Here is a 22,787-nt window from a genome sequence, read left to right as displayed (position 1 = left end):
GTTGTTTGATTCTGCTCTGGGCATGTAATGATTCAGTGACTTCAGTGAAACTGAACAGAATGCAAATGTACTGTGTGTTTTTTTATTCTTCATCAAATTTTAGTTTTGATTTTTTATTTTTTTGTGTGGGTTTGGTTAGGAGGGGCTCCTTCTTTTTTCTTTCTTTTTTATTATTCCTGTTCCTTCAGCTCAGCTGTTTATAGGGAAGCCACTAACAGGGGAAGGGTTTGTAGTGTTCCATGTTTGGGGTGGGATGGGATGACCCAGCACTCAGGCACCTGCTGCTTCCTGGGCAGCCCACTAGGCCTGGCTCAGTCCATCAGGATGCAGCAGATCCATCATGGCCAGGTTTGGCAAGTGTCTCCTACACCCTCAGGGCATCTCAGAGGGCACGGGGAGCTCTGTGACAGGCAGGGAATTTAGTCTTTGGTCTTGATCTATCTCCTGACCCACACAGGTGAGGAGCAGCATTGGCAAGATGTGTGCAGCTACAGCTGAGTGCAACCATGGTCTGAGTGGAGACTCTACTAGAGACTGATTGCCCCACTAGCAGATTGGAGAAAGCAAAATGGGAGACAGAGGTTTATTTCTAATGGGTTTGTGCTTTCTGCAATATTTGTATGTGTTGTTCACCTTTTGCTACTGTAAAAGGTCAATTAAAAATAAAAAGGATGGTCCTGATTAGCTGGGCAGGTCCATTTCCAGCGCACCAGCATGTGTTTTGGGTGTCTCTGGGGTATTTTTTGGAAAGCAAAATAGTTGATGGTGCTGGTACTTAAAAAGCTCAAGTTAGCTTCTGAAGCTAACACCCATTCACTTCCTTTGCTTTGTTTGGAGTGCAGAGATTTGAGAATTCCTTGGTGTACTTTGACCACTGTGAATACGTTTCCCCAACTAAAAGGACCGTAGAGTTGTTCAAAATCACTTTTAGTTTGAATGTTTCAAAATCTAAGTGAAGGCTTGACTCTTACATCTGCAGATTTTTAAACTTTTCCTCACTACTGGTAATTATCAGGATTGTGAATGTGCTGTGGTGCTAAATGGATACCTAGCACTAACATATTATGCATGCTATTGTAAGGTAAGTTGTAGTCTATTTTACATTGTAGTGTTTTTCACATTTTTGTGTAGGAGTACACTCTCTGACAAGTAATTTTCTCATGGTTCCTGTCCTTCCTTAACATTCTTGTCCTCTGTTAGGATGGCCTGCTTAAGAGCTGTGATTGCTTTGTGATTATGTGTAAAAGAGATTTCCAGTTCCTCTTAGGTCTTTATGGGAGTAATGAAGGAATCAGGAAAATCAAATGTGATTGATTAACAGAGTACCAGAATGAGACATTTTGGTCACCTTTATCAAAGCCTGTCTATTGCAGGGGACTGTTACCTAGTGGGATGTGGCACTCAAGTTTCATTACACCAAGCAGGTAATCTCCAGCTTCCAGCGGGGAACTGCAGGCAGAACGTGATGGGAAGCTGTATCAGTTTGGTTATTGGGACAGAGCCTGTAAGTCATTTATTGAAGTGGCTAAGAAAACTGACATCCACAGTGCTGCTAAATGCAATTCAGTCTCCATTTGATGGGGTGAGTGCTTGGAATGGGTGGCAAGAGATTTGAAGGGGATAGAGCTGAAGGCAGGAGTTCACCTTAGCTCCTGGCTCCTTCTCAGCATGGGAAGAGTCTCCTTCATGTTTCTTAGGAGCCAAGAGAATGTTCAGGTAGATTGTCTCACTTGAGTAGCACTTAGCACTAGGAGTTCCTTGTGGGAGATTTTCCTTTAAGCTCAGGTGTCCCTAGTGAGAGGCATTAATATCCAAACCATAGCCTTAGAAGGGGATTTTGTCCTGAGACCATCTCAGAGGCTGGGAAGTCCAACTCCAGGTGAAATACTGCTGTAGATGATAAATTACTGGTAATTTACTAGCAGAAACATTGGTTTATATTTTCCTGAATATTCATTTCTTTGGGTTTTCTCTTAAGCCAAGGATTTTTACTCTCTATTTGCAGTCCTTCTGATGACAATCCCAACAGAAATGAATGATAAATCCATTGCTAATTGCTGAATGGATATTTAAACCTCAGTTGTGACACAATGTGCAAAGTGGTGGTGGGCAAATTGCTTAAATTCTTTCCTTTTTTTTTCTTCAGCACATTAAAGGTTTTATTACTTATGGCCTTCAAAACTGTCAGTTTTTGTAGTCTTCTCAAAAACTGTAAATCCAAGTGGATTGATCCTAAACAGGCTGCACTTTCTCACTGGTATTCACTCCTACAGAGCAGGAGAATTATATCTGTATTAGAAGCTGAAATTTATTTATATTCCACAGACTGTCTGTCAGACATGAAGCTGGTTAAAATACCACCCACAATGGATATGTCTGTAAGAGCCACACATGCCTTAAAACTTCTTTCACAAAGCCCTTACTGAATATATCAACTGACTGCCAACTCTTTGATTTAGGATCAGTTTTTTTTAAATTCTCTTGCTCTTGTCTTTCCTTTGTATTCTTTTTTTGGTGCTTCTCCATGACTTTACAGGAAAAACTGCATTGAAGGGCTATTTTTTATTTTTTTCTTGCTAGAACTGAAACCATTTTCTTCACAGGGGAACGATTCTGCATTTGATAGCATTATGTATTTTCAGTAGCTGACTTGGCTCCCACATTTGGATTAGACTGAACTTCCCATCAGTTTGGTAGTCTGATTTCCAACAGATGTCATATTTCATGTAATGTCTGACCCTCAGAGATCACCAGCCAAGTGGGGTTCAGAGTTCAGATCCCTGGGTGATGGCCACTCTGGATTTAAAGTTCTCTGTTCCTTAAAAACACTCATCAAAAATCTCTTTCTGTTCTTCAAAGCTTTGTAAGCAGCCTGAGGATCAACAATGAATACAAAGATAGAAGTTGTCATGTGGCAATGACATGAGAGTGGATTTACTTATTCTGGTGGTTGCAAATGGTGCTTTCTGAAATCTCAATATCTTACTGAATTAATATTAGGGAAATTATGTCTTTTAGGATAGAAAACCCAAATACACATAAAGTTTTCAGTGTCCTTCTTGATCAGGGTTTTTATCTAATCTATTCTTGGCTTAGACAAAGCCAAAAGTACTTTTCTTCCTGATCTATAAAACATTTATATGATATATGGAATAACTAATGCCATCACTAAAATGCCACTAGCTTTGGAATGATGTGCAGGAAGTGTTTGGCACTGCACAGTCAGTAAAGGCTTGGGATATCACAAGGGAACACCAAGAATAAAAATGTTTTTGTGATTTCCGTACACTATGCTCCTCATTGAGCGGTTATAAAATAGACTTGGTCAGTACTTGTTTTCTAATGCTCTTTTGAGAAAGGGAAATATATTTACTGGTTGTGGAGGAAACCAACCAGGCTTTATTCCTGCAAATTTGCATGTCTTTTGGAATCCTGGAGGACTTATGGCAAGGAGAAGTTTCCTCATGAAACGTTCCCTGTTCTTGGTGTGGTGTAGGCCTGTATCAATTGCCAGGCATTTTTGCTTCCATAAAATCACTGACAGGGTCAGTAAGAGATGTATCTGTTATGAAATTCACCTGCCAGCAAGACTTGCATCCAGTTAGAATTTAGTACAGAAATCTTATGTCTGTTAGCTCCTTTGGAAAAACACAGCCAGTTGTTCTTAGAGTTTCATAAGAGAACACAATTCTCTCTCCAGCATATATGCTGATTAATTCAGAATATCTCATTCATCACCTGCTTGTTTCAGCAAATATCCTGCTCTATCAACAGCAGGAGGAAGCCAATGCAGGAGAAATCTGGATTTCACCAAAGGAAGCTTGGCATAAGCTACCATGATAGAAATAAATGCAGGAGATTTTTTATTTGTGAATGGTTCCCTTGCATGGAGTCACTTGGGCGATGTTCTTTCCGTTGGCACCACCAGTGTCAAGGCCATTGATGATGAAAGTTCTGTACTGTTTTTCCCCATTGCTTGGAAAATTGTCTCTCCCTCCTCCCTCCCTCCCTCCCTTCCCTCCCCAACCAAATCTTTGCCAAGCAAGCAGCTGTGAACAGAAATTCTCAGCAAGATGAATTTGAATTTTCACATGCTCTGTGGAACAAGATACACAAATGCAGCTTTGAGAGGGTCGCAGATGAGGGGTGCAAGTCCAGAGTTTCTGCAGGTGCATGAAATGGATGAGCCTTTGAGGTGTCTTATTAAGTTAAAGAGTATGGGGGAAAAAATTAAAAATGCATGCCAAGTGCATTTCTTAGTGAGTTTGGTACCTCAGTCTGAGGGAAGTAGTGCCTGCAAGTTTGATGTCCAAGCTGTGTATCAAAGTCAAACTAATGCCTGTGAGTTCTGCACTGGTATCTGAAACACTGACTTAAGAATGGCAGGATCTGCTCTATACAAGTAGAAACTCAAATGATTCTTTTTTAACTTAATTTGGGTAGACATCCTTATAAAAGCTTCCCATCAAATTCCATGCACTTTGTTTCTGCCAAGGATTTTTTTTCTGGAGTGTGAAATCAGTCTGAGGATTCTGTGAGGTTTATTTTTCTCAAGGAAAATAAATGCAGGATGTGAGTATGCAGAAAATATGGGCACCTATTTAAAGCCATATAATATTTTCCATGCTTGCAGGGAAAATTTTCATTTGCTTGCAATTTAGACAAGCTTAAAACTGAGATTTTCCATCACATTTCCTGTCTTTTATATTATTGTTAATATTACATCTGGAGGGGAGAAAATGTGCTTAAATGTATAAATTTATGTGCAAATAAAATTTGTATGCAATTCATGACCAGAATAGCTGCGCTTGATGCACATTCCTCTGCTGTAGCTAGAGTGCTTGTAATGTTTTATTACATTTGATATGTAGTATTTCATCTTCTTGTCCAAGTGAGACTCCAGTTTATCAAGGCGGAGGTTTTTGTGTCTGATTTATGTAAGGTTTTTAACGTCCATAGTATTTTATTTTGGTTTTCATTCAGGTAAGAGAGGGCAGAATGCTGCAAAAGGATATGGAAAAGTCTGTTTGCAATTAAAGGAACACTAATTGGACTTTAGGGACCGTGTGTAAGATACACTGGTCTTTCCCACGGCCACACCCTGAGCATATGATCTTCAACTGAATTCATGGAAACATTCACACTGCTTCCTACAGATTGCAGCTGGCACTGCCTGTGACAGCTCTGCCTCGCAGGGAGCAGAGGGGTTTGTGTGCTGCTGTGGGATGCTGGGCTCTGCTCTGCTGCTCTGTGCAGCAGAGATGTGCCCGAGGAGAGCCAGCGTGCACAAGTGAGGGATGTGGCACTGCCCGTGGCTCTGGGCACGGCAGCGTGGGCTGTGCTGCCCCTCAGATGTGTGTGTGGCTTTCAGACTGCGTGCCAGCCACTTTTGTCAGCTCCCCCAGCCACTGCTCCTGCTAGGTCGAACTTTTCACGGCAGCAGAAGCTCTGCAAGCAGGATTTTTTCAGTGGCACAGGATCACCACTCTGTTAACAGTGTGAAAATGGAGCAGGGTGTCAGCTGAAGTATATAGACTTGTGTCTGTCCAGTTTTCAGCATTGTTACTCTCTAGCATCTCAAAATGTAAATTATTAAGGCTTCAAGATGCAATTGCTGGACTAATTTGAAAATTAGAAAAGGCTTAGCTTCTTACTTTCAGGTAAGGATTATATGCAATTTCAGGTGTAAGAAATTTTGCCTAAATGGTATTTGAGAAAAGATATAGAAAATGTATTATTTCAGTTAGTGCTAAAGATTTCTACTTAGACTAAAAGACTGAGCTCAGGTAAAAAAGAAATTACTCTTTTAAAAGTAAGTGCACATTGACAATGATCGTTCATAAAGATCAACACTCAAATATGTTCTAGGTGGTTGAAAATGGCATTGCCTCTCCAAACAGTCATAAGTGTCCTTTGGGGGATTGTATGTAACAAAACAAGCTGAGACTTTCAAGTTTATTTATACTGGTGCCAGTTATTTTTAGTTACTTTTTGCCCTTTGTGTCCAGAGCAGAATGAGGAATACTGAGAGGGGTTACTGCAGCCACTGGGTAGCAGTTTGCATCTTTTCCAACGATCTCATTTTGTTAAGCTGGTTATTTAATTGCTCTGATCCTGTAATTGACTTTTAAACTGACAACATCTCTAGCAAAGTGTTTCCTTCTCCTGGATGTTTCCACTGGTGTCAGAGTTTTGCTTATGTCGATATTCCTGTGGGTGTGGCAGTGTGGGGATGGAGCTGAAGGTAATTCCCATTTAGAAGACTTGGAAACAACCATGGGTAGTACTTCCCTCAGTTTGGCAAAGCTTATGTTAACTCAGATTGACAGAAAATAATGTTAATGCAAAATACCATTTGCTTTGGCAATATCTCGGAAGGAAATGTGGGCAGAGGATGGGAAAACCTTCTATCACTGCCTACTTTATGGCTGCCTTAAGATGATTCCTGCAGCTAGTCTGTGGAGAGAAAGGGAGAGACAGCTCCCTGTAGATATGATAAAAAGGAAGGCTCTGGTTATGAATATAAAGAGAAAAGCTTTGATGTTTTTGTGTTCTTAGTCTGGCCTTTGAGTGTGTGCGTCCATGATTTGCTTCCATTGGAGGTCATTCCCAAGGCTTTGCCCTCCTCCCCTGCTCTGAGCACAGGCCCTCTGTCTGTAGGGACCTCAACAGGTGCATATACCAATATGCAGGTATAGAAAAAAATGCATAAGGTCATTTCCTTCCATACTGTTGAGATAACTACCTGTGGTTTAACTTTCTTGGGTCTCAGAGGCTTCTTCACAGCCCTGTGTGAGCCCAGCTTAAACCATTTGCTCTTAAAGTGCCATTTTAGTAATGCAGCAGATGCAAAAACATAGGAAAGATGGGGAATATCTGTAGCTAATTAAAGCAAAAGAGGCAAGCTGCAGACCACTAGAATGCAAAAGGTTGGTTTTGGCTGCTGCTTGTTCTTGGCTTTTCTTCAGGATGGATTAGTAGTTTTGATAATTTAGCACAGTATAACATGTATTGTCTAATATTCAAAGGGTGAAATATTCCAGACCTTGCACTTTTGACTTCTGGCATGTGAAATTTTAAATTTAAGAGGAAATGTTCTGAACTGTGGCGACTTAGGTTGACCTGGTAAAGGCTTTGAAGTAGCTGGTGGTTTATTTTGTTTTAAATAAGTACACCAAACTGATTTTTTCTAAAGCTGCCTTAAATTTACCTGAATATTTTTGGACTTGTAAATGCATCAGAAATATCTAATGAAAGAAAATGCAAATATTTGGCATGAACTTTCCATCTGAAATTACATCCTTAGCCAGACTAAAATGATTGCCAGTGAAAGCTGCCTTGGGGATATTTTAGTTCTCTGTCCTGAGTTTTGGGGTTTTGTTTGGTTGTTGTTATTTGGGGTTCTTTTTAAGTAAAAGAAAGAAAAGCACAAAATCAGAAGACCATAGTGCTTCTGACATTTCCATGAAGAGTTTATTGCTACACTTTGTTCTGGTCAAGTCATTGACCAAAGGTGAACCCAAAGTTGGGACACCGCTTCTGATGCAGTGGCTGCACCAGCACTTTGTTTATCCTGGCAAAAGCAGTTCCCTTTCCTGGCCACCTGCTCCCTCCCCATCCTGCTCTGAGCTGCTGCTGTGCCACTATCCACCTGAAAATTAACAATTACATTAAAAAATCAGATTTTGAAACTTTATCGCTTTATTTAGAACTGAATAACAGTATATTTGTGCATAAATATTCACACTTCTAAATTCTAAAGTCACACTTTTAAATTCTAAAAATCTAAATTTAGATTCTAAATGTGAATCTACAGGAAACTGGTGTAAAACCTGTAAGTTTCATAGGATATGCTGTGCTGCCAAACTGGGCTGGGGCCAATGAGAAAAAGCCTGAGCGGTAAACTGAAAAAAAACCAAAAGTCCTGGTACATTTTGCTTAACCCATTTTCCCATTGCCTTGTTCTGACCTTGAGAAAAGTCTTTGAACTGTGGAAATACTGTTCTTGTAAAATTAGCATGTGTCAATGAAGAAATAACAAAAAACTTCTAAAACTCAGCCAGTTGAGAAAATTACTTCATGTCATAAACATTTTCACAAAGAAACCTTTGGATGTCTTTTGGATCATTGCTTGGTAAACAGCATCAAACGGAGTCATTCAAATTAAAAAAGCACTGCCTGAAAGAGGCACACAGAGCAGCAGTACGCTCTGCAGCTTTTAAACAGCAGTGGCTGGGAAAAAAACCCGCTTCAGCATCTCAACAAGGGGTGTTACACAAGTCCTAAGGTCTGTTTGATGAATTCATAAATTCATACTGTCTTTGCTTTAATTCAAAACAGAAGTAATTTTGCTGGAAGGTGGAGAAATTTTCTTTGGAGGACTATATTGTATTTTTCACATATATTGTAGGATTTCTGAACTTGAAAGAGACCATGAGGCTCACTGAGTGCATCTCTGCTCCTGCCAGGACTACCTAAAATTAAATCCTGTGGCTAAGAGTATCATCCACATATAAATGTATCTAGGAAACTACAGTTCTATACCTAGTAACAAGGCAGGAGCTCTCCAACTTGTTAAGAGCATGAAATCCATGGAAAAGAACTAATGAACTTTTATTCCCTTTTATTTAAAACAGCATGTTAATTGGAACATCCATGGCACATCACAGCAGTTGTTTTGGAAGAAGTAAAATTTCAAGGAAGTTTACTTGGATATCCTTCAACCCATTTTTAAAATTACTATAACAGGAATATAATACAGTTTTAATTTTTTTTTTTAAAGGGAAGTACCAAAACTAAATCATCTTGATCCATCAGCTATTAGAATTTAATCATTCACTAGTCTGCCACCATCTTCCTTTCTGTTAATAGCTGTTTCTTGGATGTTTAATAGTGGGTTTTTACAGCTAATTTCGTTCAGGAGAGCAGCCTCTCTTCAAAGTTGCTTTGTGCCTGAGTGATTGCTCTGGAATTTTGGTGCTGTGGCTCACAGAACTCTGAAGTGGACACGGTGAGTTATGCCTGGCAGCATATGTAGCTATGCTGTTGGATTTTAGGCATCAAGATACAGCTGGGTTTGGGCTATGGGGTGAAAAGGGTTAAGCTTGTAAAATAAGCATAACAGTGTGCTTACACAATAGTAGTCAAATAGCACTCACTGGAAACTCTGGAGGCATTAAGAACTATAAACTGTTGGAAATCACAGTTGCATCTCTTGACAGTAAAGCCTCAGCAGTCTCTTGGTAAAGATTTCATTTTGCCAGAATCTCTCTTGCCTTCCTTTAACAACTAGTTCCTCAGGAGAGACAAATAATTTTACTTTGCTTCCATATTTTTAAAATTCCTATGCTGCATTTCTTTGGCAGGGTTAGATACCCTGCTGACTTGTAACTATGACCCTCACTGAGTCCTTGCCATGCTTCCACGTGGAATTGCACCATCTGTACTGCTGGCTTCCTGTGTCCTGAAGTCAGTAGGAAGTTCATCATATTGGACAAGGAGGGACAGAGCCTTCACAATTTGTAGGGATAGAATGGAAAGCAAAAGGGCCAAGAGAAGACCTTTCAATGTAAAATCAAGGAGAAAATACTTTTCCCATTTTTATCATGGGAAATCCTGTTTTAAAGATCCAAAACCAAGGGCAGAAATTGCAGAATATGCCAGGAGAAGAACTTTGTAGACATTCCCTCCTCCAAAATCTTATTTGGAGAGCTTTGTTGTGGTGGCACTTTTTGCTCAGTTTTTTTCTTTTTATTAGTTTGGATTTTAACTGGGCCTCCTCAGAATAACTTGCAATATCATCCACACCTGTGAACTGCTCAAAGAATGTTAGAAAATAGAGGAAAACTAACACCACTATCACTCTGTCATAGGTTCTTGCAACTTTAGGTGTTATTGGAACTGGCCACAAGTGTTGCCAATTACTGCTAGTAATTTCTGTTGGGTGCAGGTGACAAAACTTATCTGAATGGTTGCCAAAAGCTATTCATGGGAAGAAGCACCCAGGAGTAATTTAATCTGTGTAATCTCATATGCAGATGGTTCTGCAGTCTCTGCGAGGCCTCTGACATGCAGCCAGAGCGATGCAAAAACAAAAGCAAAAAGTGTGCTAATAAAGAGAATACAAGATGTGAAACATCCCAGTGAGCCAGTCCAAATTTCCTACTTGCACAGTCCTGTACCATGACACCAGCACAGCACATGGCCCAGGAGTTAAACAGCAAGGACTTTCTCCTACTGAGCTGAACTACCACCTGCACAAGGAAGGTGCTGTGGAATAACTCAGGGATAAATTGGGATATGCCACTGTCTGCCTCTATTTCTTTTAATCCTCAAGAAGACAGTAAATGCCATTGTGCCACAACTTCTTCCTAGGAGAAACTGCAGGAAGGAAAGGTAGAGAGAGAATGTTTGTGTTTTATGAGAGACAATGCTGTATTCTATGTACCTTTACTTTCAAGCTCCATAATTATCAGGAGAATGGAGTAATTCCCACACATAGAGCTGTGAGTAATTATGGGATACCATTGAGCAGTTTGTTCAAATCCTGGCAGAAGTGATTCCCTCAGAAAAAAGGCAGATTACCCAAATAGGAAGATTTCCAAACTGCCTTGCATTGTTCTCTAATGTAAGTGTGGAAGCCCTTTTAGTCAGAGTAGTGTTTCCCAGAAAGTTTATGTGAGTGAAGATACAGGTGGAGGCTCTGTCTGTCATTCCATTCGAGGCTACTAGTTTTGCTGGTTTGGGGGAGTTTTTTATTACCAGTGCAGTTTGAACAGAAATTCAAATTAGGGATACTTTGAAAAGTATTGGGCATTTTCCAACTTGTTGGTTTTGCCTTTATGTTGGGCTGAAAAAGCCAAACACTGTCTGAGGTTTTAAATACTTCAAGTTGTATGCCTCCCTCAAAAAAGAACTAGAAGTAGCAAAGTGTCAAGAAAATACCCATTCTGACCCCATTTTCAGATGAAGGTTCTGTATGGGATGTATCTGTATGCAAACATGTTTAAGTCCAGTGTTACAAGGTTACAGCACACTGCCAGGTATATAATTTACACTGCACAAGTTTTGTGGCTTTCTCTTTGTTGTTATTGGGAATGGTTGTTTTGTTGGCTTCTGGGCAAATTAAAGATTACCAACTAGTGAAAAATGTTTGGGCATTTATGGATGGGCTTGCAGTGCCACAAGTAGGCTCTCCCTCCTGTCCCACTCCCACAGAGTTGCATTCTCACTTGAAGTCAGATTTGAGAACTGCTTGAAGTGGAAGCTGCCTGTGTTTTTTGTTTTTTACAAAATGTGGTTTTCAAGTTCAAAAAATGATTTTTTTTTTCCTTTTTAATGACTGCTTTTTTTAACCCTTTTACTGTATGGTTGAAAGGGGAAGTGTCTGGAGCTCAGCAAGGGTGCCGCTTACTCCAGGGAGGATGGGGGAAAGTTAAAAGTAGAAACAGCTGATGAGGCAGGATGGCTCTGTAGAGAAAGCAGGAGGAAGAGAAATGGGAACATCTGTTAAAGCTATACCAGTGACTATTTTAGCTAAGTCCAGCTTGCAGTTCCTTTTTAATTCCTCGTTCTTCAGTAGGTGTCACTGCTATCAGTGACAAACACAGTGTAGGTCTTGGGAGTATCATTACTGGCAGCTCTTTTTTTGTTGTTGTTTTGTTTTGTTATCCCAGTCTTCACTAAATGCACAAACATGCACCAGAAATAAAAATGATATTTCAAAGATCTGGAAGGTCTGATCTACTGTTACAATTCCCCATTCTTTTCTCTCTGATGTTCCCTTTTAGTGGGAAAATACTTCAGCCAGAAGACTGCTGTCTGTACCACCTCTGTTTCAGTCAATACCTGCCATGGAAATCCCAGCCCTACTGGCATTAGTGCAGATTTCCACTGTCACAGAGTGGAGTCAAGGGATTAATTCAAGACACTCAGATCAATCTCAATCCAATACAGTTCTTTTCTCGGCCCCGTGATGGACTTGTTAGATTTACAATAGCAGAACAACTTGGGAAGCATCATTATGTAAGGAAACCTAAGAATGGTCTCTTTTCACTATTAATTTCTTGTGTGCCTAATACCTCCCAGCTCTGAGAGGGAAAGAACTTCCAGAGAATTAGTTTTGGTTTGTATCTCATCAGAGCAGATGATTAATAACAGCAGCCTGACTTTCTTAGCAGTGCTGGCTTGCTGCCTCAGTCAGTGGAATATATTGCTGTCCATCCCTAAGAAAGTTCTTAATTTTCCTTGGAAAGGTCTTGTCCAGACTAAGTGGAATAAATATTGAGTGAATGAATTCATGTAGTGATGCAAGAAATGCTTTCCTGCAGTCCAAAGAGGTATCTGAATGACCTTCATCCTGCATTTTGTAATTAAGTCCATAATGATGTTTAGAAAAAGGCAGTGGTTGGGGTTTGTTTCTCTCTATATGTTAGCAACTGAGAGAAAGGAGTGGAAAGTATAGAGTGCATTATAGGCTTGACTTAACATTTTATCTCCTGGGAAGACTTAATAATTTAGCAGCAGATACTGGAGCAGTTGATAGGAAATGTCTACAAAACTACTAGGCATGAAAAGAGTTGGATCATTACAGGAACTGAGCTAAGGGATGACTTTTGATATTGTGAAACAGAAATAAACTTGGACTCTGAATCAAAGCAGATAATTTCTGCCTTTGTTTATATGATGTTGTATCTTCTAGATAAATTAAAATAAACAAGGCTAAGTGAGAGCAATATACAAACATGCATTTTAAATTTTTCATCCAATGTTTGTGTTAGCATAAGGATTTTTGGAACTATTGCAGAGAAAATTATTTTGAACTCTTGTATACATGTATAGAAAAACATACACTAAATTGTGGTTGCTATGTACTACTTGATTCATCTCTTAGCTTGTCCTGTGTGCATCATTTGTGGGTTTTAACCCTGCACAGATGTGCTTTGTCATACTTGGGAGAGAAAATATTATTGAATTACTTTACAGTAAGTTATTAATTCCGATTTCCTTAGAAGGTTGGGGTTTTTCCCCCTAGGAAAACAGACACAGCTGTAAATGAATGAAACATGTGATAAGTTTGAATTAATCACACTTGCCCCCAGTTGTCATGCAGAATTGAGCTCATATTGCCCTTCTGTTAATTTAGATATATTTTAGATATATGGTTTTAGTCAAGCTTTAGTCACTGCACAAAGATATTTAAATTTTTCTTTAGCTAGCAGATCAAGGTCTTTAAAGTTATCTATTCACTTTAGTTCTTATCATGTGGATTTTCCAGGCAATTAGTAGCTCAAACCAAGGATATATTTCACTTGGTCTTCCTGTAAGTGTTTTAAGATCCTTCAGATTTGAATTTCAGAGCCTCACCTGTGCAATTTGCAGCACTGTTACAGGATTGCATGCCACTGGTAAAAATGGAAGGAAGGTTATGGATACAACTTGAGTCGGGGTTAAACCTGCACAGCTGATTTTATAATATATTTCTTGTCTTTGCAGCAGTGATTTCATATTTAGTAGTTAATATGTCCTACAAGAAGCTGTTTATTGTACTATAGCTGTATAAGGAGGACCCAGTCTCAGCATAAAAGCAGAAAAGTTTGATGTTGAATGTTTGCTTTTTGTGGCTGGGACAGGGGTGAAAGGAGGTTTTTGTGCCATAATCTCTGCCTGCCAATGTACAGCCAGTTGTTTGTCATCCCCCATTCTCTCACAGCACATCACTGCTGGAAAAGAAAACTTCCAGAGACGAGAGCAGGGGTGATGTGAGGGGGAAGGTGGCTTGGGTCAGGATGCAGGTTTGTGTGTGGCACAGCACCCACAGCCCTCTGGATTCTCTGCCAGTGGGCTCTCTGAGCTGGGTGAGGATTTTGGGTCTGCAAAGATTGTGTCTTAAATAACAGTGTGAGAGCTGGAGTGAATTCATCTGTACCCGGGAGCTCAACTCATGCACATGTTACTGCTTTTATTTTAGCTGAAAATAGCTTCATTAATGCTGCTGCAGTGAGATCTTTGGATTTTTGAAATGTGGTTTAGTTGTAATAACAAAACTGAGTATGCAGAGGTCTTTTGCCACAATGCAATCAGAAGAAAAGCTCTTACCTCAGTTCCAGGTTCTCAGCTTTGTGATCTTCTGAGGATACCTCAGGACACTGAAATATTAAAAGATAAAACTCTTTGACATTTTCCTTCTTTTAGAGGCAGCTGTCACAGCAGGGTTACACTAGATAAATGGTCTACGTGCTTCATAAATAATTGTGTATATTTTATGCTTTGGGTGAATTTTTCACTTCAAGAATCAATTCCAAGAAGAGTCTGCACCTGTAAGATGGTCATAGCTGGCTTGGATATTTGTGTTTTCTTCCAATGACAGATAAAGAAACTACAGCTTCTGCAGATACACAAACTATCTTACAGCTCACAATGAATTCTTGCATTGCTATCATCCTTGCAAAGCTGGAAGTTCAGGATGAAGTGGCTTCTCACTAGGTCAGTTATTCCAGAAATGGCAAAATTAAATATCAGGAGATCTGAATAAAAGGGGAAATAAATGTGTGTGTTTGAAAGTCTGAGTGTATTTGAAGGAACTGACCTGCAGTTTGCTGTGGTCTCCCAAAGGCAGAGATGGCCAGAGTGCAATTTGTGTCTGGGGCTGTTTGCTGTGGGGTTGGTACCAGGGTACAAACCCTCTGAAGCTGTTGGTTGAGGCAGTGGAGGCAGCAGAGCAGGAAAACTCTGCTGCTGGAGCTCAGTGCTGAGGAACTGAGTGCCTTGTTTCGGTGCATCCCTGTGTATTTCACATGGCATCACGGTGTGTGAATAGAAACAAAGAGCACCTCCATCAGTTTATTTTAGTTCAGAACTAAAATACGGAACTCTTGTATCAGTGTTGGTTTTCATTAATTCCTAAATTTCTTTCCTTTTTTTTTTTTTTTCTCTTGCAGTTTGAGTTCATTCAGCTACAACATAAGATACAAAAATGACAAAAATCTGGATCACATTTTTGCTGCTCTTCTTATTGGTTACTATGGTGAGTCTTATGAATTTTTAAAATCACTTCCAGTTTTACCAACCCTGTAGAGAGTACCACAGAAATTATTAATATGGAAGCACAGAAAGAGCTCATCTTGTGTTCAAATGTAGCTTCTGCACAAGAGGATCTTTATCTATATTCTGTTATCTGTTAAACTCCTTTGGCAAAGGAACAGAAATAGTTTTTACCTCTACTGAATCCAGCATATTCTCTGCTGGCTCAGAACAGTACCAGTGGACAAGTGACACAGAGGCAGTACCCTGCAGACCCCAGGAAGAGGAGGAGGAGACAACTAACTGAGATCCAGAGGCATCCTCAGAAATTTTAATTTCATCCCTTGTACAATAGTGGTACAGTATTTCAATCTGCAGCTTTGTTTTTCTGTGAAGCTTAGTAGCTTCCCTTAGAATATTTAATTACTATTAAAAATGCACTTGAAAGGTTCAGGTTTTGGTCAAGGTCAACTTTCCTAAGATGTTTTAATTTTCAATTTTAATAACTATCAAAGTGGATGTCTTGTCTTTTGAATAACATTCTCTTTTCTGAGGGTTGACTTTATGGTTCACCAGATTACAGAGAAACCAAATAAGTCTAGACAAGCTAAATGCTTCAGTGCATAAAATATACGGAAGGTCTTTTTTCTTAAAGGATCACTTTAGGCCTGACTGAAATGTCTTTTAGACTAAACTTTGCTATATTTCACTGGGTTTTACAAAAGCTGTTCATATGGTTCTGACTGTCTCAGTGCTTTCTGTGCATGTTGCCATTCTTATTTACAAATCTTGCCAATTGCTCCTAACCCATGCTCATTCAGGAGAAGTTTAAATCTCCTTTACTGAAGATGTTTGTCAACATCTTATCTTCAGTAGTAAGAATTGCCAGAAAAACATATACTCATATTGCCAGTAATAAGATTTAAAGATCACTCTCTTTCAGTAAAATAATATTTAAAGTACAATATTTGAAAAGATTGATGTTGAAAAAGTTTATGTTGGAGCTTGTACTTGTGATTTGCTAAAATAAGTGGTTTTTTCTCTCAGTTTTTTGCCACTGCTTCTCCAGCTGAGGGACACCAGAACTCCACAATGGACTTTGCCCAGCTGAGTGTTACACGGAATAAAATCATGACAGCACAGTATGAATGCTACCAGAAGATTATGCAAGACCCTGTTCACAAGAAAGAAGGTAGAAGTTGCTTTCTCATGAGGTTTTACTAATGCAAGTGGTCAACAGATATTATTGCAGTAATTCAGGGTCCTTTAATTATATTAATTTCTTATCTTGCTAGCAATTATTTTTCAGGTTTAACATTATTTTCCCAATTTTTATAAGCATCACTTTGGGATGCATGAAGTAATATGTTATACTGTCTGCCCATAGCACCACTTCAGATATAATACAATGCTTTTCTTTCTGATGAAATAAGAAAATGTCAATTGAAGTAGATATCTACATTAAAAAATCATGACTAATTAATCTTATCACCTTATTTCATTTCGTGCTCTTTTTATACCTCTGTTTGCCTGGTCACATCTGCCTTTAAACATTTTAATTATCTCAGTTCACAGAGTTTCCCTGCTCTGAGGGTTGTGCTGGTGTCATTACTGCTTTTCCTGATAAGTCACTCAGAGCTGACCTCAGCCACTCCACCTGTTGCTGTATTCACTTGGTAGCTTCTGGAAATGCTGAGTGGCTTTTGAGGCAAGGAAAGGTGATGGTGTTCTTCTACAAAGACATTTTTATCTTCTGAAATGATTCTTTGGAGTGCGTGGAGGTCAAGAATGGCTACAAATATGGCAGTGTAAGCTCATGCCTACAGCATAAGGGGGCCTCACAGCTTCAGAAGGATCTGCACAAATTGGTAAATCTTCAGATGAGGAGGAATTATTAGTTTGAGAGCTGCAGCCTTTGAAATGGGGACATTAATCAGCCTTTAAAAGAAAACTGAAGTGAGATAATAAAAACATCTTCAAATTTGTAGTGAGGCACACAGTCATTCTGCGTGCCTTTTGGGAAAGAAGCTGTTTGTAAAATGCCAGCTCACTCTCAAGGGAGGTTTATTTAGATGTTGAAATGTGTGTGAGCAATGAGGCATTGGAACAGGCTCTTGAGGGACACTGGATTCCCTGTTCCTGGGGCAATTAGGAAAGTGTTTGTACACAGTGGCTGCTGCAGGCTCAGCCCAGCCTGAGGCAGAGCAGCTGTGGCTGCCTCCCAGCCAGGCTTTCTCATGGCTTCTGGGATACCACCGTGTTTTCTACAAACAGGCAGACACATGTACAGGCTTGGTGTACATCCAAAATATAAATAAATTCAGTAAAGCCATCTTTGAAAGAGTGAGGGTCTTTGCTAAGGTACATTATTGAGTATGAATTGATTTAGGGGTTTTTGCCCACCATGTTCTACACCTGAGGTTTGCCAGTTGTAGATGTAGGCCATTTCAAGGTGAAGGAGAAAAGATTTTGAAATGTGTTCAAAGAAATGTATGTATAAGGAACTATCTCTGTTAAGTGAAGTTTTAATCAACCACTGCTAAATCTTTTCTCTTTTTCTCTCCATTGCTGCAAACCTACCTTACCCAGTCCCACATCTTCCCTTTGAAAGACTCTTGTGAAGCAAGAGTTATTTTATTCCCAGGTCTCTCTCTGTTTGCAGGTCCTTACTGCAACAGGACCTGGGATGGCTGGTTGTGCTGGAGTGATGTTGCTGCCGGAACCGTGTCGGTGCAGCGTTGTCCAGACTACTTTCAGGATTTCAACCCATCAGGTGAGTGCATTGACTTCTACATCAATGTATTTCTCACTGAAATGAGAGTCTGGGGGCTTGATGTCTCTTGTTTGCCTCACTCAAGTCATCAGTGCTTCAGGATTTCACAAACTCAAGACTCATTATTTGCATTTTCCTTTTATCACATAGAAAACTGACAAGCTACTTGTTTTCTTTTCTGAAATGTGTCCCTGAGGAATTCTGTAGATTAGGGAGCAGGAATTGAAGTTAGGTCACACTTTTTTCCTCTTAGTGGTCAGCTTTTCTGACAGACAAGCAGAAATATGACTTACTCCTTTGCCTTAATTTAACAGTTGAAGTTGACAAAGTGTCTCCCACTTTTAATACTTTTCTGTTTCTGTGGGCTAAGCTTTGTTGAGCATGTGGAAAATGTCATGGATTTCTTTGTATTTCCTAGGGTCTTTCATGCCTCTATTTGATGATGGAAATCATTGTGTTTCCAGCAATTTTCCAGTTTGGTTCTTGAGCAGTTTTGCTATTTATGTTTTCCTGCCTGTCCAATACTAATTTATAGTGGTAGGATGTTAGGCTTCAGTTTCCATCTTGGTTGTTAAGCAAGACATTTAAATATTCTTGTCACTTCATCTGGTAGTTCTCTAAGAGTTAGTTCAATGTATTTTGATACTTAATGGATTGGAGAGGGAAGATCTATTTGTTTTCTTAAGGAAAATCACATCATCGGTTGCCCTTGCCAAGCAAAAGCAACGGCCTCAAGTTTCTCAGAATTCATAGTAACAAGCAAAGTCTCTCTAGTCATATTAATAAAGCTGTCAATTGTTTGCCAGTCTTTATTAAATACTTGGCATGAGGAAAGAGAATTTCAGTGCTGACTGTTGTGTTTTTCTTTCACTTTTCTTCTATTGTTTTTCATTCCGTCAACTTTGATTCAGAAAAAGTTACGAAGATCTGTGATCCAAATGGGAATTGGTTCAGACACCCAGAAAGCAACAGGACCTGGACAAACTATACCCAGTGCAATATCTATACACATGAAAAGGTGAAGGTAGGAGAGGAAAGGGTGCATGGTACCCATGTCAAGAAACTGACCTCAGAATCTTTACACGTTTCTATATATAAAAAGTAGGCTCTGTACTTGTGTGGGTATAGATGCTATTTTTATAGACTTCAGTTTATCTTGAACATGCCCATCTATTAAAAGATTTAAAAAAAGAAAAACAAAATCTCTAAATGACTTCTTAGAGTTACTTTTGGATATGTGAGGATACAATGGGCAAAATTGCATATTTTGCCCTGTTCCCCAGCTCTGTGTCCACTAATATTCTTTACGTTCATGAAACAATCAGTCCTGGGAACAACCAGTAAATTGAGACTGTAAATTCCCAAGAACCAGGAATACAAACCACAGACCAGGACAGGATGTAAATTAATTTGGACCTCATGTTAAAGGGCTCAGTAGTAGCAGACTGTGTCAAGAAATCTAACCTGTAATAGAGTTTCTAACTGCCTGCAACCATCACTTTTGAATGCCTTACCTAAAAATCATATTGGGCAAAAGATGGTTACAGATGATAAGGCATTTTATTATTGCTTTTTCTCAAAGCATGAGACTTTGATTTTGCTTATGGCAGTTTAATTCTATTAGCAGAATTGCCATAATTCCTTGGTTCTTGCGAATATTTGGCTGGGAATGGAGGATATTATTCAGAAAGGAGCAGATCTATGACAATCCCTCTTTATTAATAATGAGGTAGTTTCCTTCAGGCTGTTTTGCCAGCATATTTCAACTCTGTCACAAATCTGAAGCCATTGAACGGAATAACAGCTCCAAGGAAAGCCTTGCTGCACTTGTGTGTTGTTATGCTCCGCAGCATTGTCTCCTCACTGTGCCTGGAAGGTGGGTGGGACCCTGCACAGTGACTGGGGCTCTTGTGCATTGGTAATTCTCATTGCTGCTGCCCTCAGCAGTGCTCCCTGCTGTACCACGCTTTGGTGCCTGTTCTAAATTGCGGAGCAATCTCTAAATCCTTAAAATGCACCTCTGCCTAGGCTGGCCACTGAGTGAGGGGGTGATAACAGGATATGGACCTCTCATAGAATGCCTGTTGTCATTTATACATCTCAGGTTTTAGCATTTTCGGGTAATGCTTGATTTTTCTCACTCACAAATTTTTTGTTTTCCAAATTTCACAATAAGTTCCATTTATACCTATTGCATTGATGTTTGTTGTTTTTTTTTTTTTTAAGGAAGCTATCTCATTTAAAAAATAATTGTAATTTGAAAATTTCTAGCACACATCGAGTTCCCTTTGTGTCATCTTGCAACCTACTTAAAGCTCTACCTGTAATCTTCTAATCTTTTTTTTTTTAATCTCGAAAGTCAGCATATATAGCAAGCTGCAATTACTCTGCCCTAACTTGGAATTATAAGTTCAGGGGATACACAGAGTTTGCAGTATGTAAGCATTTGGATGTTTGCTCTAACTCTCCCTATGGAACCCAAATAGTTGTGCTTTATTGTGAGAGTATAAAGTTCAACCTGAAAATCTTCATTTCCTTGTGTGCCAAATGATAACCTTACATTTAATGCAGCAAGGGTTTTTTTGCAAGACAGATTCCATGACTGAAAGAAAAGATTTGTTACTTTCTGATAAAACTAATCAGTTAATTAATATATTAGCTACCAGAATTAATGATAACATGAACATATCCAAATACTAAATCACCAGTTCCTTTTTTTTTTTGCCTTTTGTATCTACCCAGATTTTCATAATTACATAATTGGCAGTAGGCTTATTTAACATAATATAATATTGAAACATAATTTGACTATTTAACGTAATAGTCTTCACTATTTTTGAGTAATTGTCAATTTTTTTTCATGCCCTTCCTGAAATTTTCAATAAAAATTGAATTTCCAGTACCATAATCATAGCTCACTTTGAAGGAAGTATCTTTAAATGCTGAGAAAAAAATCTGTGGGGAAAAAATTACATCAATTCATACAGGAAGCACATGCTTTACTTAGGAGCTGTGTTAAGAGAGGAATCAAGCCTCAGACAGCAATGCACCCAGTACAGGAACTTAAACAGGCAGACTTAGATAAATACTCAGAAAAAAAAAAACAACATAGCACTGTATATTGGAAACTTGGTGTTTTAACTGGTAAGAGGTGAATTTTAGTGATTAGTTCAATTAATCTGCTGTGTTTCCTATGGAGAGAGATTTTAGTAGGATGTTATTTGGCAGGATTCTGGATTTGTTCCATCATTACCTGAAATGGTTTTGGTTTTGTTTTTTTTTTTTTTTTTTCCCTTATTAGTATTATAGTCACTTTAACTGCAAGTAGAGAGGTATAAATACATGATTTATCAGCAGTAGCTCTGTCTGAATCACTTGGCTTTGTTTTTGTGTTGCAGACTGCTCTGAACTTGTATTACTTGGCCATCATCGGACACGGACTTTCAATTGCATCCCTTCTGATTTCTCTTGGCATATTCTTTTATTTTAAGTAAGTACATTTAAAATCCTTCATCAAATCCCAGTGGTTGCCACAATCCTGGTTTCAGTGCTTTGGAATACTAGCCATCCAAATAAAATTAGATGGAGCAGGAAGGTGAAGAAAGCCAGTATGTAGGTTTGCCATTGGACTTTATATTGTAACAAAAATGGAGGTTTCTTTTCTCAGAAATCTAAAATCAAAAGCCTGCAACCCAAAACCTGTAGAATATATTGAAAGTAGGAAATGGGAAAATGTTTGTTCGTTTTGGGTTTGTGAGTTTTGGGGATTTTTTTAGTGATAAATTACAGTATGGATACTTGGAATTGGACCCAGTGATCCTGGTGGGTCTCTTCCAAGTCCGGATGTTCTATGATTCTGGGTTATGCCAAGCATCAGCTGAGCTAAAGATCAAGTGAAAACCAAAATAGTGGTGACATTTGATAGGTACAGTAACACTCCAAAGTGGTGCTCAAAAAATATGACAACTGTAAGGGAAGTAAGGCTAAGAGCTACAGTAGAAATGGAAATAGTAAAAATAATCCCATTTTTTGATTCACAGTATTGTGTATGACAGGCTTGTCATCTGCTGACTAACAATTATGTCACCTTCTTGAAAGGAAGTTTGGGCAGTGTATGACCGCTTTCCCAACAGCTCATAATATAATATAATATACAGGCCTTTTAAAATTAGTCCTATTACTTCATATTTGGTGAACTTTCTTTGCTTCCCTATGAAAGGCTCCTTCCATTTTCTTTTCTTGTTCCTCTAAGAAGCTGCTGAGGCCTGGTGGAAAGGTGAACCCAGGAGTGTGGCCACATGGGCAGAGCTGAGAAAGACAAGTTGTTCCCTGTGCCAGCTGCTGCCGTGCCCAGACTGGGCTGCCCTTGTCAGCCTGCTTTAATCATTTCATAAACACCTTCTCCTTGGCACTGCACATCTGCTCCTCACACTCTCCTGCTCCTGTACCCTGCTGCCTCACTCCAGCCTCCATTTCCTCCTGACATTTAAATAGCAATAGCAGAGACACTGCCAGTGGATGCTGCTTTTCTCATGCTGTGGACTTTGATTAGGTGGAGGCAGCTGATAGCTGATTAAAAAAAAAAAAAAGTTATTTTTAGTTACATGTTCTGAAAGCAGTGCTTCCACTTTAGCTGTGCATTATTGCCCCAGGCTTCCACAGCATTTCTGCAAATCCCCAACAAACAGGAGTGTTTCAGCTTTATAGCCTTTCCTTTGAAAATCCAAGATGACATTTCAGCTTTTTCTGATCTCATTTCATGAGGAAAACACATATAATTGTTTTTTAATCAATTTATTTTTGTATGATCTGTAAAAACAGTGCTTCTCCTTTCCAAATTCACTTTCATTCCACAAACTCAATGTGTGAAATGGCTCTGAGTCCTTATAAGAACTTTGATTTTGCATAAAAAATGGTCAGTACTGTTGCAATAAACATCACAAATTTTAGAAGACTAATTATCTAATGTGACAGGGAAAATGCTTTAACACAG

The 22,787-nt window shown here is 39.1% G+C and overlaps 1 protein-coding gene across 4 annotated transcripts in view; it reads left to right on the top strand.

Annotated features, from left to right (window-relative positions):
• Window positions 1-22,787, top strand: part of CALCRL (calcitonin receptor like receptor) — a 63,031-nt gene that overhangs the window by 17,714 nt on the left and 22,530 nt on the right. For 2 of the 4 annotated variants that reach the window (XM_053981847.1, XM_053981849.1), the window contains exons 2-6: window positions 14,940-15,025; window positions 16,069-16,213; window positions 17,684-17,794; window positions 18,706-18,818; window positions 21,193-21,284. In XM_053981847.1, coding sequence (XP_053837822.1) covers window positions 14,975-15,025; window positions 16,069-16,213; window positions 17,684-17,794; window positions 18,706-18,818; window positions 21,193-21,284 — 512 coding nt within the window. In that variant the 5' untranslated portion in view covers window positions 14,940-14,974. Of the gene's footprint in view, window positions 1-14,939; window positions 15,026-16,068; window positions 16,214-17,683; window positions 17,795-18,705; window positions 18,819-21,192; window positions 21,285-22,787 lie in introns of those variants that run through there. The other 2 variants (XM_053981848.1, XM_053981851.1) reach the window with 2 other exon arrangements.

Source organism: Vidua macroura, chromosome 7, assembly GCF_024509145.1.
Source record: "Vidua macroura isolate BioBank_ID:100142 chromosome 7, ASM2450914v1, whole genome shotgun sequence".
NCBI lineage: Eukaryota > Metazoa > Chordata > Aves > Passeriformes > Viduidae > Vidua > Vidua macroura.
The sequence above is the reverse complement of the archived record's forward strand: the minus strand, read 5'-3'. Positions and strand labels throughout refer to the sequence as shown.